General features: G+C 58.4%; 2 protein-coding genes across 7 annotated transcripts in view; both read left to right on the forward strand.

Annotated features, from left to right (window-relative positions):
• Gmppa (GDP-mannose pyrophosphorylase A) overlaps positions 1 to 3,861 on the forward strand; it is a 7,814-nt gene extending 3,953 nt beyond the window's left edge. For 3 of the 6 annotated variants that reach the window (XM_010611823.3, XM_010611822.2, XM_033764655.1), the window contains exons 7-13: positions 851 to 970; positions 1,943 to 2,077; positions 2,197 to 2,294; positions 2,438 to 2,504; positions 2,721 to 2,813; positions 2,938 to 3,106; positions 3,550 to 3,861. In XM_010611823.3, coding sequence (XP_010610125.2) covers positions 851 to 970; positions 1,943 to 2,077; positions 2,197 to 2,294; positions 2,438 to 2,504; positions 2,721 to 2,813; positions 2,938 to 3,106; positions 3,550 to 3,650 — 783 coding nt within the window. In that variant the 3' untranslated portion in view covers positions 3,651 to 3,861. Of the gene's footprint in view, positions 1 to 850; positions 982 to 1,942; positions 2,078 to 2,196; positions 2,295 to 2,437; positions 2,505 to 2,720; positions 2,814 to 2,937; positions 3,107 to 3,549 lie in introns of all 6 variants that reach the window. The other 3 variants (XM_010611825.2, XM_010611824.3, XM_010611821.3) reach the window with 3 other exon arrangements.
• A 6,731-nt stretch (positions 3,862 to 10,592) lies between these two features.
• Positions 10,593 to 14,977, forward strand: part of Asic4 (acid sensing ion channel subunit family member 4) — a 21,693-nt gene continuing 17,308 nt past the window's right edge. Inside the window, 2 exon segments of the mRNA XM_010611820.2 lie at positions 10,593 to 10,862; positions 10,864 to 11,766. Coding sequence (XP_010610122.2) covers positions 10,800 to 10,862; positions 10,864 to 11,766 — 966 coding nt within the window. The 5' untranslated portion in view covers positions 10,593 to 10,799.

The following is a 14,977-nucleotide window of genomic DNA, read 5'->3' on the forward strand; positions in this document are numbered from 1 at the left end:
TTTTTTTTTTTTTTTTTTTTTTTTTTTTTTTTTGTACCAGGGATCAAACTCAGAACCTTGTGCTTTCGAGGCAGGCAGTATGACCGCTGAGCTAAATCCCTAGCCCTAAATTTTTGTTTACTTTTTGGAATTTTTCTTTTTTTTTGGTCCCAGGGATCAGACTTGGGACCTTGCGCTTTCAAGGCAGGTGGCGGAACCACTGAGCTAACTCCCCTGCCCATCCTGGCCCTTTTATCAGTTTTTTTTTTTTTTTTCATACCTCTGGGGCTCGAACTCAGAACCTTGCGCTTATGAGGCAGGTGCGGTACCACAGAGCTAAATCCCTGGTCTTATTTGATCTTGCTTTAATATAAAACATATATACAAAGGCACACACATGTAAGCACCTAGTTTTGTGCCAGACACTAACTAGGTATGAGAGGAGAACCAAAAAAGGCACAGTCCTCACTTCTCAGGAACCACTGGTCTAGTAGGAAAGGCATCCTTTGGAGATGGCAGTGTCACGGGGGAGGCAGGCCTGAATAGCTAAGTCCAAGTCCGGGCCTGGCACAATAGGACTCACGGAGGGCAGAACAACATCAGATGGGTTTCAGAGGTGGGTCTTCCAGAGAAAGGCTGGAAGGCATTCCAGGCGCACACAAGCAATGGCATGGAGCTGTGTTCTGGAAGCACTAGCTGGTGGGGAGGATGGAGCAGGGAAAGGCATGGAGTTCAGTTTTGTGGTGAAGGTGAAGGTGAAGGGCAGTCCACTGGGGGTGTAAAGGGAGGAGGGCCTGGAGATGAGAAGGTCTTAGGGGAATGTGGCGGGTGGCAGTCACCCCCACTATGAACCCGTCCTTGCTGTCCTCAGGTCCTGCACTATGTAGAGAAACCCAGCACGTTCATCAGTGACATCATCAACTGTGGCATCTATCTCTTTTCTCCCGAAGCCCTGACTCCTCTGCGGGATGTTTTCCATCGTAATCAGCAGGAAAGGCAACTGTGAGGCAGGCCCGTGGCCCTTACCCCACCCCCAGCCTCCACAGGCTCCATTTCTACCTGCTCACCCTCTTTCTGCCTCCTCCCTTTCCCACTTGTCTACTCCAGTGGAGCCTCCAAGTCCCTCCCCTTCTAACCTCATTCTGTCCCTCTTCCTTATCCATCCCAGTTCCTCCTCTGTCACCACCTGCCCACTCCCCTCTGGACCATTTTTCTCAGGCCCTGAGTGTCCCAGAGACATCATTCAGAGCAGACGGTAATACACACTTGGGTGCACACATGCTCGAGTGCACACACACACACACACGTGCACGCACGCGCACGCATGTCCTAGGCTGGCTCCCCTTGGAACACAGCACCCCACTCTTCTTGCTAATCCCTGTTCACCCCTTTTAGGCCTGAAAGCTGTTCCCTTTCAGGATTCTCTGCCTTTCCTCCTCCTCCTCCCTGCTCACCTCCCCATCTCATGCCTCATTTGCTCATAGCCATTTCTTACCCCACCATGTCTCTGCTCCTTTCCATTTCTCCTGGCCTCTCTCTGTTTCCGCTGAGCTGGCATCTCTACCATCTCTTTCTCCCTCTCTCTTTGTGACTGTCTCTGCCCTCACCAGCTGCCTTGCTCTTGGGTGAGTCTGTCCGTGTTTCATTCCATCTAGTGAGGAAAGGGTGACTGGAGGCGTGCATGGGGAGGAGGGTGTGCAAATCAGGGATGTACCTTCTGGAGACAGAGCAGACATGGGAAGCAGGTCTATGGCCAGGGCTTCCTGTGAGAGTTGCAGCTCTGGGGGGTGGGGTGAGTGGGAAAGGCATTTGGAGGTGAGTACCCTTTGGAGAGGACCCAGCCAGACCTGGAAAGGAGCTTGGATAGGTGGTGGGAGTCCCTCAGATTCCTTTCTGGAGAGACACATTGGTCACACTTTTGAGGTCATCTGGGTAACTAATGACAGTATCCTTGCTTTGCCAGGGAGGACTCTCCAAGCTCGTGGCCAGGAGCAGGGACCATCCGCCTGGAGCAGGATGTGTTCTCAGCCCTGGCAGGGAAGGGCCAAATCTATGTGCACATCACAGAGGGTGTCTGGAGCCAGATCAAGTCCGCAGGGTACATAGGGGCAGGATTGGAAGGCTGATTGGGAGGCTGGGGTGCCTAAGGCTTGAGATTTTGGGGTTGACTGTATGACTCTGCTGGCCCCTGAGCCCCATCTCCCTTTTGGTCCCCAGCTCAGCTCTCTATGCCTCCCGCCTCTATCTGGGCCGATACCAGATCACTCATCCAGAACGGCTGGCCAAGCACACGCCAGGGGGTCCACGGATCCGAGGTACCAACAGGCCCTGATTGTTAACCTCTGCACCCACCCCACTCCTCTGCCCTCTGAGCCAAGACCCTGACCTCAGGTCCAGAGGTGAAGTCTCAATCCCTGCTCCTCCCCATCCAGATGTGGTTTGGGATATTTGCCCCCAGGTCCTCTCTTCTGCTTCTAGGAAATGTTTACATCCACCCCACAGCTAAAGTGGCCCCATCGGCTGTGGTAAGCAGTGGGTGCATTCCTGGAGAGGAAGGGTGGCCGTTAGGATGTGGGTGGGGGTACAGAGACTGCCTGAGCTCAGGGTGCTGGTCTCTGCTTTGTCGCACCTGTTACGTGGCCTCCAATCGGTCACTTCTGCCTCATCTGTTCTAGAAGGGGATTGGACTTGGCCTTCCCCAGGTCCTTTCTGGGGCTCATGGTATGTGTTCCTCTCCACAGCTGGGCCCTAATGTCTCCATCGGGAAGGGTGTGACTGTGGGCGAGGGTGTGCGACTCCGAGAGAGCATTGTCCTCCATGGAGCCACGTTGCAGGTAGGCATCAGGCACACAGAAGCATGTGGCACCCAAGAGGCTGACAGGAGAGACCAGGTATCCTGGCAGGGAAGTTCTGTTCCTGTCTCCCATCCCATTCACCTGGCACTATCTTGTTTGGCAGGAGCACACGTGTGTTCTGCACAGTATTGTGGGCTGGGGGAGCACCGTGGGGCGCTGGGCCCGCGTGGAGGGGACCCCCAACGACCCTAACCCTAACGACCCCCGAGCCCGCATGGACAGTGAGAGCCTCTTCAAGGATGGGAAGCTGCTGCCTGCCATCACCATCCTGGGTATGATGCCTGGAGGTCCATAGGGAGTGAGGAGCACACGTGTGTTCTGCACAGTATTGTGGGCTGGGGGAGCACCGTGGGGCGCTGGGCCCGCGTGGAGGGGACCCCCAACGACCCTAACCCTAACGACCCCCGAGCCCGCATGGACAGTGAGAGCCTCTTCAAGGATGGGAAGCTGCTGCCTGCCATCACCATCCTGGGTATGATGCCTGGAGGTCCATAGGGAGTGAGCGTGTGTATGTGTGTGTGTGTGTGTGTGTGTGTGTGTGTGTGTGTGTGTGTGTTTCCTTTAGCAAACATTTACCAAGTGCCTGCTGTGTGCCAGGCCCTGTGTGAGTCACTGGGGGAATGAGGCCAGGGGCACAGATGGGCAGGGAGGCATTCTTCCCAGATGGCCAAGACCCCCAGCTCCCTGACCTCTCCCCTGCTCCTCACTGCTGCAGGCTGCCGCGTCCGGATCCCTGCCGAGGTGCTCATCCTGAACTCAATTGTTCTGCCACACAAGGAGCTGAGCCGCAGCTTCACCAACCAGATCATCCTGTGAGGGGGGCTGTCAGAAGGCTCCCCAGCTCCTGTCTACTCCCCTTGAGGCTGCTGCCTGCTTGGCCAGGGTCAGAAAGGACCTGAGGAAGCCAGGCCGGATCTTCACGTGCTGGGAGCAATGTGGGTGGCCGAGGACTCCTGGCCTCCCTCCCCACTCCCAAATAAACCCAGTGAACCTTGGAGCCAGCAAGGACTCTGCTTGTGCCTGGGCTGGGGGTGGGGGTGGTAGAGGGGGCAGCTGAGCCAGACCCCCCCACATTAGCATTTAAATTGGAGTCGTTGCTTCAGGCTCATGAATAATGAATCTGGAGCCTGGTAAATCTACCCCTCCCACTGCCTGGGCCTCTTGCTTTACTCCGGAGGAAGGCCCTCCGGGCTCCCCAGCCTTCACCCCTGCTAGCCTACCCCTCCTCCTCCTCTTCGTTTCTCTTCACTGGGCCTGGCTGGCTCGTGTTCCAAGTATAGGATTCTGAGGGAAGGGCAAAGGATTTCAGCTGGGCACAGAAGCTGGGAACTACAGGCTTGGGGGCTAATCACCCAGCAGCCTGCTCTCCTCAGCTCCTGCCGAGCTCCAGCACTGGCCTGTTTTCTGCTTTGCCAGCTCCATCTGCTCCCAGCTTTTGCTTAGGTGGGGGTTGTGCCCCCCATCTGGGGCTTCGTATCTCTGCTTCCTCCCTTGGCAGGCAGGGCAGGCCTGAGCCCCTGCTGATTTCTCTGGAAGCACAGTGGGAGGTGCCATGTTCTGGGAGTGGCAACCAGCCTGGTACTGCCCTTTGGCAGGGCTCAGCCCTCCTCTCTCTACCATCATGTTTGCCCATGACCCCCATGTGCCCCTCTCTGCCTCCCTTTCCCCAGCTGTGGGTGCGGAGCTTAGTTGCCAGATGAGCTGGTAATGATCGTAATCTGCTAATTGAGAGGAATCTAATTATCTGAAGAGAATGGGGGGGCAGGGTGTGGGTGGGAGGGAGGAGGGGTCTTGGCAGCGGGCTGGGGTGGCAGGCGACTGGGTGCTGGGGCCTTGTTATCAGCACCAGGGGCTGGGACGGAGCCCAGGATTTCATAGTTTCAGAGGCAGGCAGTTAGGAATATACAAGGGAGCCCGCTGAGGCCGACAGGGAGATGACTGCACCGCGGGCTGTGTGAGCACCACTGGAAATGGCCCAGGGTTTAGTGGACCTGACCTGTAACCTGTGTCTGCTCAGTCCATTTCTTTTTTTTTCTGGTTCCTGCCTCCAGCGCAGACCTATCATCTCTACCAGTAGGGAGCTACAGAGCTCTACTATAGGCCTGGGGTCATCTCCCCAAGGAAGAGGCTGGGAGAGGGCTGGCCCACAGGGCTAGGCTCTGAGTCCCTTCCCTCTCCTCCCCACCCGTCCTGACCCTTCTGTTCCGAGTGGTTGGCAGAGGCCATGGCAGTTCCATCATAAATATGATAATTTAATTATTTTCTCAGCAAAACACCGTGAAATCCAATAAGTCTGTGTCAGTCCCTGGCCCCCGGGAACCCCCCTCCTAGACCCAGTGGGGGTGGGGACACGGTGGGGAGGCGCTCTGAAAGGGGAAAGGGTCAGTGTTTGAATCGAGGCAGCTGGTGAGGCCTTTGTAACCCACCGCCCAGGCAGAGCGAGTCACTGGTATGGAGTGGGGTCCTAAGGGAAGAGACCAAAATGTCCCCGCTCTTCTCCAGCCCTTTCTGTGTTTGGGACCTAAAGACTTATCTGACTTGGCCTAAGGTTAATTAGGGACCCCCTTGTCCACCACCTTTGGGACCCTGCATCCAACCTTCATTAGCCCTGTAGGGGTGGAGGGTGCAGCCCCTGGGGAGGGTTTGAGAAGGGAGAAACTGGAGGGAACTGGGTGGGAAGTGGGGGGAGGGATGCGGGGGAGGGGTGCGCTCCTACCATTAGCGCTTTTTTCGGTTTCCATAAAAAGATCATTCTGTAAAATCGGCAAGGGGGAGCAAGCGGGGAGGGGGGGTGGGTCCCTGGCACCAAGCTGGATGGGGCCATGGAAGGAGAGCTGGGGACAGGGACGGAGTGAAATTTGGATGGGCTTCAGGAGCCAGTGGAGGGATAGAGACCGAGCCAAGAACGCAGGCTGGGGGGGGGGCGCTGGACCGGGTGGTGTGGAGTAGGTGGGGTCCCAGCGCCTTTGGCAGGGTTGCCCAGGGCCCTAGTCCCACCTCCGTCCCCATCCCCATCCCCTCCCTTTGGCACTTAGCAGCCATTATCGGGGAGCAGATTGCAGCCCTCTCCCCCTTCTCTGGGAAGCAGGCACAGCTGGGGCCCCGCCACATCTGCCGCATCAGCAAGGAGCACAGCTGGGTGTGCCCAGAGCCACGCTCCCCAAAACACAATGGGGGTGGGGGCCAAAGAGAGCCCACACCCCTGAGACAGGCATACTGACACCTCTGCCAACACACACACTCATGTGAAGCTGCACCCACCAACACGCGCTCCCTCGTGTGCAGAGACGGAGAACTGGCAAACATGCAATTACCCAGCCCCGCCTGCCACCCCCGCTCCCCTCCCTCAGCCCCTCCTCTTCCCCTCTCTTCCCTCGGAGGCCCCCTTCCGCCACCAAGGCCACCTCTGAATTGCCTGGGCTCCGATCTGGAGGGACCCGGCCTCACCTGCACCAAAACACTCCATTCTGCAAGGCTAGCAGAGCAGGGGTGGGGACATCCAGGGCCCACTCTGTCCCGTTTTAAGCTTGTTCCCCTCCCACAAAGAAGCTCCCTCTGAAATTCTGGTCCTTGCCGTAGCCTGGGTCTAATGGAGTCTCCGTGCCGGGGCAAGACTGGTTACCAGTGGCCCTACTGTGTTCCACTGGCCGCCCCTAGGAGGCGCTGTGGGCCCTCAGTCTCCAGCCATCAGCGCAGAGGCTCCCAGGGCGGCCTCTGCCTCGTCCCTGCTTCCGAATAATCCTCCACTACCCTACGGAAGCACATCCCTGCGCTTAGTTCTGTTGCCCTGACAAGTGCAGGGTGTGGAGACTCCGTCAATGGCAGAAAAGTCTTCCTCCCCAGACGGATAATCAAGGGTCCCTTCCTCTTTTCCCAGTTAATGGCCACCTCGTGGCCCCTGATTATATCCTGCCCCCTTGCAGCCCTCACTTTCCCACTCATCTCCTTGGCCTAGCTGTCTTGCCCTCAGCCCTCTCCTCCCTGCCCCCCCCCCCGTCCCACGCCTCCCCCCATGCCCCTCGGAGCTTTAATCCCTCCTGCTGCTGTGCCGCCTTATCTGCTCCCAGCAGCTTTCGCTGCTGCAAAGCCCTCTCCCCCTCCTTCTCTGAATCTTCTCCCCCTCCTTCCCAGCTCTCGCTGCTCTCTGACCAGAGCCCCCTCCTGCCCAGCCTCCTTGCCACTCAGCTCCCCAGATCTGTGCCCACTGCCCTTTGCCCTCTCTCCAGCCTCAGCTCGGAGACTGTAGACAGCCCACCCACTCCCGCGCTGCCCTCTCCCATCCTAGCCCGCCCCTCAGGCCCTGCAGTCTGGCCAGTTTCTGGCCAGCCAGAATTTGTCCTTCTTGCCTGCCTTTCCTGGTGCCCTCCTCAGATGCCCCCAAATCTTGGACCCAGTGCATTTCTTTCAGTCCTGATGGCCCATGGCCCTGTGCAGGGATCGGGGGTACCGGACGCCACAGAGAGTGCTGCTCTGGGCTGGCCTAGAGAGATGGGGGGGGTACGGAGCACCCGAGACGTGGGGGCAGGGCCTGGCGGTGGGACGCTAACTCTCTTCAGTCGCCTCAGATCACGTCCGGGCCTCCCCACCCCCTTCGCTGGGACTCTCGTTAACCGCTTCTCCTGCCTCGTCCGCGGCATAAATAACCCAGATAAATCAGCCGCCGTCCGCCCCCCGCCCCTCGGCCCCCGCACAGCCCGTTTGTCACCGCTGCTCGCTCACCAGCCAGGCCCGGCCCGGCCCTGGCCTCCCCATCCTGGTCCCTCCCCGGCCGCATCTGTCCCACACTGGCGCATCCCTGGTCCACACCACAGCCGGTTTCTGGGCCGCGGGAGGTGGCAAGGGGGTGTCCCCTGGGAGCAGGTGGAGGTTGGGGATTGTCTCTCCAGAGAATGCTGCTGGGGAGTGTGAGGGGTTAGACATGCAGTTTACGAATGGAGCCAACCTGGCAGGGAGTCCGGGTCCCACATGGTAGGAAGGGGCATGTGCTGCTTAGCGTGGGAGTCCCCTGTGAGGAAAGGCTTCCTTGGAACCCCAAGTTGAATACTGGGTGATCTTAGGTCTCCCTTTGGGGCATTTGCCCGCATAAAACCTCCATGCATGCTCCCAGGGTCCAGAGGCCAGAACCATCCTCCCTCCTGTTACCCCTCGCCCCACCCCCCATCCCTAGCCCTGCCATTCTAATCTCTGGGGGTAGGACTGGACTGGGAACAAATCTGGGGAATGGGAACATTGAAGGGCAGAGGAACCCAGGCTGAGGCTTTACACCCTGAGCCTACAGCAGCCTTCCTCCCACACTCCCAGGACCCTAGTAGCCCCTCCCTGTTGCTCACACTCAGCTCAGGTTCTGGGCCAGCCACCCATGGCCCTGGTGCTTCCCTACTAGGGACCATGGGTACCCGGGGAGTGAGGGAAGGAGGGAGGACACCGGAAGCTTGGGCACAGGGCCGGGGTGGGGGTGGGGAAGAAGCTGGGCTGGGCCCCAGGGACCAGCTGGGCAATGAGCCGGGGAAGCAGCCGGGAGGCTAAATGAGGGAGATTATCACCCAACTGCAGCCGGGCAGAGAGGGAGGCAGGCAGGGAAGCAGGCAGAGGGGAGGAGAGGGGACAGGGTTGGGAGGGGAGAGTCAAAGGGGGTGCAGAGGGACAGGAAGGGGGCCAGGAGAGGCAAAGGGCTGGAAGGACTTGAGGGGTGACTCCCACTGAGCAAAGCCAGATTCCTGGAGGTCCAGGAGCCTGGATGGTGGACACTTAGGGACAACTGGAGACAGCTGGCAATCGGGCTGTTTAGGCTGTGCCTAACTGATGCTCCACTTCCTCCACCCCACCCCACCTTGGGCTCCCCTCAGGTCCTCCAGTGACCACCCAACTTCATTCCTTTTAGAGGTTGAAGGTTTCTTGCATCCCTCTGGAGCGAGGAGAGTGTGACTTGGGCTCATGATGGAGGCCCACCTGTGGTTGGGGTCAGTGTGACCCTGAGACCTCAGCAGACAGCAGGGGAATTCAGGGACATGTATGGATGCCAAGGCAGTGGCAGGTGCTGGGGAGAGCTTGGGGGGCAGCTCCCACTTTCTTGGCAGAGCCCCAGACTGAAGTAACCTTAAAAAAGCAATTAAATCACCTTAAAAAAAAAAAAGAACAGTAAAGAAAAATCAATATTGGGAGAAAGGGGAAGAGAGAAAAGGATGGGGAGAAGTAGGGGGAGCTCTAGAAAGATCTGGAAGCCTCCCAAGGAGGAGGGAGCCTGGGGAGGGGCTGCTGGGAGACGGGGCAGTGAGGGAGGTGTCTGTGGTCTCTTGGACTTGAGTACCAACTCAGCAGCTGCTCCCGGTGCCAACTGCACTTTGCCCTCTGGGATACTGTGTCTCAGCCAGAGGCAGCCCCTTACCTCAAGGGTCTTATCTCTCCAGTTTGGGGTGCTGCTCCCCAGACTCAATAGAAGCTTATATGGGGAAGCCTAGCTGTACCCCCTCCCAGGGAGGCCACTTTACTGAAAGGCACAGTACAACTTCAGCAAGATGCCACACTTGGCTGGACTGGGTGTGGGCAAGCTCCATGCTGGGCTGACCCTGAGGGGGCTTGACCTGGCTTTGTAGCCAGGGTGGGCAGAGCAGCGCCTTGCCCTCAAGGGAGCCATCATCGCCTGCTCCGCCCTTGGGGCCAGGCTGACGAAGGGGAGGGGTGGCCGTTGGGCAGCGGGTGGACCTCGGGCTCTAATCCCCAGCAGCTGCCGTTTCCCTCAGATCGATTCCCTTCTCACTTTTTTTTTTTCAGCTGCTGGTTCCGCGGCTTGGATCGATGGAGCCGCCTCCCCCGCCCCTCAGAGCTTCCTCTCCCTGCTGCTCATTAGCGCCCCGATTAATCAGCCCCCCTTTTCCTCCAGGGAACAAGTGCTTCCTTCCCCATGAGGTCTCACACTCCGTAGGGCCCCCCAGAGCACAAGTGGTTCGTTCCTGCCACCCCCACCCTGGGGGCAAGGATGCATCTCCTCCCGGCCAGTCAACAGGCTCCCCACCTCTGCCTGTGACAACAGCCCACAGGCTGCTTACCCCTCTGCAAGAAGACAGCAGTCCCCAGGGCTGCCAGGCTCCACTCTGCCAGGTGACCAGGGACCTGGTATCATCATGATCATCATGATCATCATGATCATCATGATCATCATCACCATCACCATCGGTGTCCTTAGCAGGCATTCCCTCCTTCCCAGGGAAGCCAGCACTTCTTCCTGCCCCCTCTATACCTCTATCTGGACTCTCCTCCTTTCCACACCCTCTCCCCCTGCCTTTGAGGGCTCCCCTCTACTCTCTGGCCTGTTGTCCTGTACCCTAATCTCAAGCCAGTTTGTGCCAAGAAGACTCATTCGGTGAAGTGAAGTTGGCCACAGATATGCAAATCAGCCATGGTGCCCCGTGTCCCAAATGGGCAGAGATGGGTGCTGAGGGAGAGGAAGGAAGCTTCCTAGAGGGTCAGGGGTACAGTGGGCATTGAGTTGGCCTCGAAGCTGTAGAAAAGTCTAGAACCTTGGTGGAGTCACAGCTGTCCCCAGTCTGTCTTTCCTGCCCTCTTCTCCCTTCCCCTCCTTCATTCAAACAAGTGGCTCTCAAGGAGTTTCTGGAAGCTGCTTGCTATAAGTGGGGTAGTGGGATCAGGTGGCCACTGGAGTCAGGGGTTACGGAGGCCAGGAGGTGGGGGACAGAGTTGTCTGACCCTTTGTGGGTGTGGTCCAGAAAAGTGGCAAAGAGCAGGCTGAATAGTCTGGGCACAGCACTCTTCCCTGGGGTGGCCTGGGCACCCCTGTGAGTGGCTGGGGCATAGCGAGAGTTTGGGGGTCAGTTCCCCCACCACTGGGATCCCTGCCCTGAGCCACGGGGCTTTCCCCTTCCTGGCCTGGCTCCTGCCGCCCGTGCTGCCGGTGAAACGCTGTTGACATGTCCTGAATTATTAAGCACGGGGTGGGCTCCGGAGCACATGCTGAGTGGAGCGGCTGGGGCTGCGCTGCGTGGCGGAGCAGCGCTCGCTCCCTCGCTCACTCGCTCGCTCTCTCGCAGGGACACACGCAGGGGCTGACAGCTGTGCTGGTGCTGATAAGGGAAGCCACAAGGAGACGATCGAGGAGAGAGACAAGCGGCAGCAGAGGCAGCAGCGGCAGAGGCAGCACCAGGGCTGCGGAGCTGCTGGGAGTGGGAGTGACGCCCCCACCTCGGGCCCCCACCCTGTCCCGGTCTTCCTCCCGCTTGCCCTGAGTTTAGAAGAGCAGCCGCTGCCACCACCACCACTCCGGAGGGCACCAGGCTGCCAGCTAGGGAGGGACAGGGGCAGGGAGGCTCTGGCCAGTCCCAGCAGCCAGGGACAGATGCCGATTGAGATTGTGTGCAAAATCAAATTTGCTGAGGAGGATGCGAAACCCAAGGAGAAGGAGGCAGGGGATGAGCAGAGCCTCCTCGGGGCTGCTCAGGGGGCAGCAGCCCCCCGGGACCTGGCTACCTTTGCCAGCACCAGCACTCTACACGGGCTGGGCCGGGCCTGTGGCCCACACGCCCATGGACTACGCAGAACCCTATGGGCACTGGCCCTACTCACCTCGCTGGTTGCCTTCCTGTACCAGGCAGTCGGCCTGGCCCGGGGCTACCTGACCCGGCCTCACCTGGTGGCAATGGGCCCTGCTGCCCCTGCCCCAGTGGCGGGCTTCCCGGCCGTCACCCTCTGCAACATCAACCGCTTCCGGCATTCAGCACTCAGCGATGCTGACATCTTCCACTTGGCCAATCTGACAGGGCTGCCCCCCAAAGACCGGGACGGGCACCGTGCAGCTGGCCTGCGATACCCGGAGCCCGACATGGTAGACATCCTGAACCGCACTGGCCACCAGCTCGCCGACATGCTCAAGAGCTGCAACTTCAGTGGGCGCCACTGCTCTGCCAGCAACTTCTCCGTGGTGAGTTCTGCCAGCTGGGCTACCTGGCCTGGGGTGGCCAGAAGCTGGGGGGGGGGTACGTGAGGGGTATCCTCAACAGGGCTTCCCTTCCTTCTGCTGCCGGAGGCAGGCCTCGTGTGTCTCCCCCAGCTGGTGCTTCCCTCTGGCTTCCCAGCCCTGGAGCAGGGGATGCTCCTAGGGGCTTACCCGGGTGCCGCTGCTCCTCTTCTTGGTCCTGTGGCTGCTTCGATGCCCAAGACCAGGGCCAGGGGCATCCAGAGGTGAGCTCAGGGGTCCTGAATTTGCTCAGCTGGCAGGGAGGGGATGCACCATCCCAAGGCCAGACTAGCTGGGCCCTACTTTGCTCCTGCTCCCCTTTTCTTCTGGGGCTACTGAATTCTTTTTCTTCCCACCAAACGAAGGTGACAGGGAGGGGTATTCGGGGGGGGGCTCTGGCAAGGGAAGACTCAGGGCTTCCTTTTGGGGAGCTGGCCCAGCAGCGGGCTTCATGGACACTGGGTGCCAGTGTCTCTCCGTGTCTGTGTCTCTCACACCCCCCTCACAGCCGCCTGCACACATCCCTCTTTCATGCTCCCCTCAGGCCTCTCCTGTTTGCCAGTGCCCCCCTCTGTCCCCTGTTCTTACTGTTCCCCTTCTCAGCTCTGGCGCTCACACTGGGATTCACTCTGTGTGCGTAACTTACCCATGGCGCTGGCACACACTTCTGCCTGGGGACACAGTTTCCCATATACTCTCTCGCTCATACACAGTGTCCCTGTCACCACACTCATGTGCACACCTGCCCACCCACACGCCCATGCACCCAGAGAGCTACTCATCTCTGTGCCCATATCCCAGCTCTTGGCTGCCAAGGATGGGGTCATACTGTGGATGCCATCCTGCCTCCTGACACGCTCCCACCTATGCCAACTGCTGCTCCTTGTTCTCCATGTGGGGACTGCGGGTGCAGTCGCTCACATATGTGTGAATACAAACACTCATACCCTCCCAGGGAGTGGAGTGTCAGCTCCGGCTGCTGTGCCCTGCACACCTCCCACAGTCAGGTGTGTGAGTGTGGAGGCGTGTCTTGTTTGCTGTTTGTCTGTCTCCCAGGGCTCCAATCACCCACAGTCACCAGCTATCCATTATTGACAGTGCTCAGGATGCCTGTCCCCAGTCCAGGGTTGACTCCCAGCATTTTGTGTGTGTGTGTGTGTGTGTGTGTGTGTGTGTGTGTGCGCGCGCGCGCGCCTGTGTTTCCTCCCGTGTCACTGCTGGCTGCATGTGCAAATGTGTGGGTCAACATGGTACCCACTCAGACCCAGCCTCCTGCAGCGGTTGGGACTTTCCCTCCTTGTGGCCCAGCCCCCCACACCTAGGCTTTCACTCATTCATTATCTCAGTATCACCAGGAAAACATGCTCCGACCAGGTTTCTGGCCCCCATCATGCCTGCTGTGTCTGGGGCCTCCTGCTACAAAGTGGGGGGAGTTAGATAGAAACAGAGCCACAGGAAGGAGAGGATTGTGCTGGGAGCAGTCACAGGGCATGGGCCTATTGCCCGGCTGAATATCCTGTCTTCTAGGAAAAATCACTGCTCCCAGAGCCAAGGCTGGGAGAGTCCTCAGGAAGGAGGCCTTTAGGATCCATGGTGGTGGTGGGGGGAGCCCAGGCTCAGCAGTTGCTGTTGGGGTAGAAATCAATGGGGTCTTTGTGTCCCCGGGCTCTGGTTGGGGGTGGGCAGGAAAGGGGAAGGGTAATGATAAGTCAGTGTCAGCATTGATGGGAGGGCAGGGGAGGAAGAGATTGGGGTGGGGGTGCCCGAGAATGGGGTTCCTACTGAGTCTCCTCCCAGAAAGGGAGGAGACACTTGGAGGCTACGGGAATGGGGAGTCCCTGGGAATCCTGAGAGGGCTGGGAGGAGAGAGGAAGGATTTCCCATAGGTTCTTAGGTATCTTGGGGCTGGAGAGGGGAAGATGGAAGTTTGTGGGTTTCAGTTCTGGGGCTTCATCCAGATAACAAAGGGAGAAGGGGCAAAGTAAGCATAGGGGACAGAATTTCCTTTTGGTGATCCTCTTCCCCAAAGCCCAGCCCAGCCTGGACTCACGCCCTTCTGTTCACACCCCATCCACCATCTGCTGAGCGAAACTCCCTGGACCTGGCATTCTCTGGCTGAGTCTGCTGCAAATGCACCAGGGTCTGGAATTAGGAGTTCAGATGGGGCTTTTGATCCGTGGAAGAAGAGGGTGTTATCCAGGCAAGACTGGAAAAGGGATATGAAGACACCAGAGCTCTGAGGAAGGCATGAGGTCCACCATCAGCTCAGTGGGAAGGACATGGAGTCCTTGGTAGGGATAAGGGGGTCTGTGATGGGGATATGGGTGGGCACCCTGTCAGGGTGTGGGTGGTAAAATGGTCAGTGACAGCGACTGGCTTCAGTAAGGGGCTATTAATGTGTTTTCTGTTGCTTACCCTGTTTCTTCCTTCCCACTCCCCACTCTACTGTGACCTTTCCTCTGGAATCCAAGTTAATAAATGTCACATTTTCCAGCCTATTTTTACTCTGGGTAATGTGCCCTCCCCCAGTCCCCTCAGCTGCCGCTCTTGTTTCTGTTACCACTGCAATCGCTCTCACCCCCATACTCCCAGATAGCCTCTCATCTACTCCCAATAAGCCAGCCAGTCAATAAACACAAAGTTCTGTGCACCTACTACGTATTGGGCTCCTAGCTAGGAACTATGGGGGACAACAAAGAAGGGAAGCCCTAGTCTCCAGTCCCTGTCCTCAAGCGGCCTACAGTCTCATGGTAAAGCAGGGACAGGGACGCTCAAAAGCTTAAGCAACCATGCAAGAGTTAATCAGCCATGCAAGCAGTGTCATAAGGTGCCAGGATTAATTGCCAGATGAGGTGCATGGATGGTAAGAGCCTGAGTTCAGAGAGAGGGAGAGGCCACTTTGGGCTGAAGAGGGCTGGGGAGGCTTAAGGGATAAGGCAAGCTGGCCAGGGTTTGGCAAGGAGGAGAGGGAAGAGGGGAGAAAGAGAGGAGAGAGCACTGGGGGGTGGGGCTGTTGTCTCCCCCTCCACCTTTCTCTCTTCCAGTCAGCCCTCCAGTTTTCTTTCTCTTCCAGCTCAGTCTTACAACAACCCACTCCCATCCTTACCTCCCACTTGCACCGTCACCTATATGTCCCCCTCCCTGCTGCCTTGTGGAAGGCTCTCCCTTCCTCCCG

This window comes from Fukomys damarensis, unplaced genomic scaffold (assembly GCF_012274545.1).
Source record: "Fukomys damarensis isolate Sample0158 unplaced genomic scaffold, DMR_v1.0_HiC HiC_scaffold_16, whole genome shotgun sequence".
NCBI lineage: Eukaryota > Metazoa > Chordata > Mammalia > Rodentia > Bathyergidae > Fukomys > Fukomys damarensis.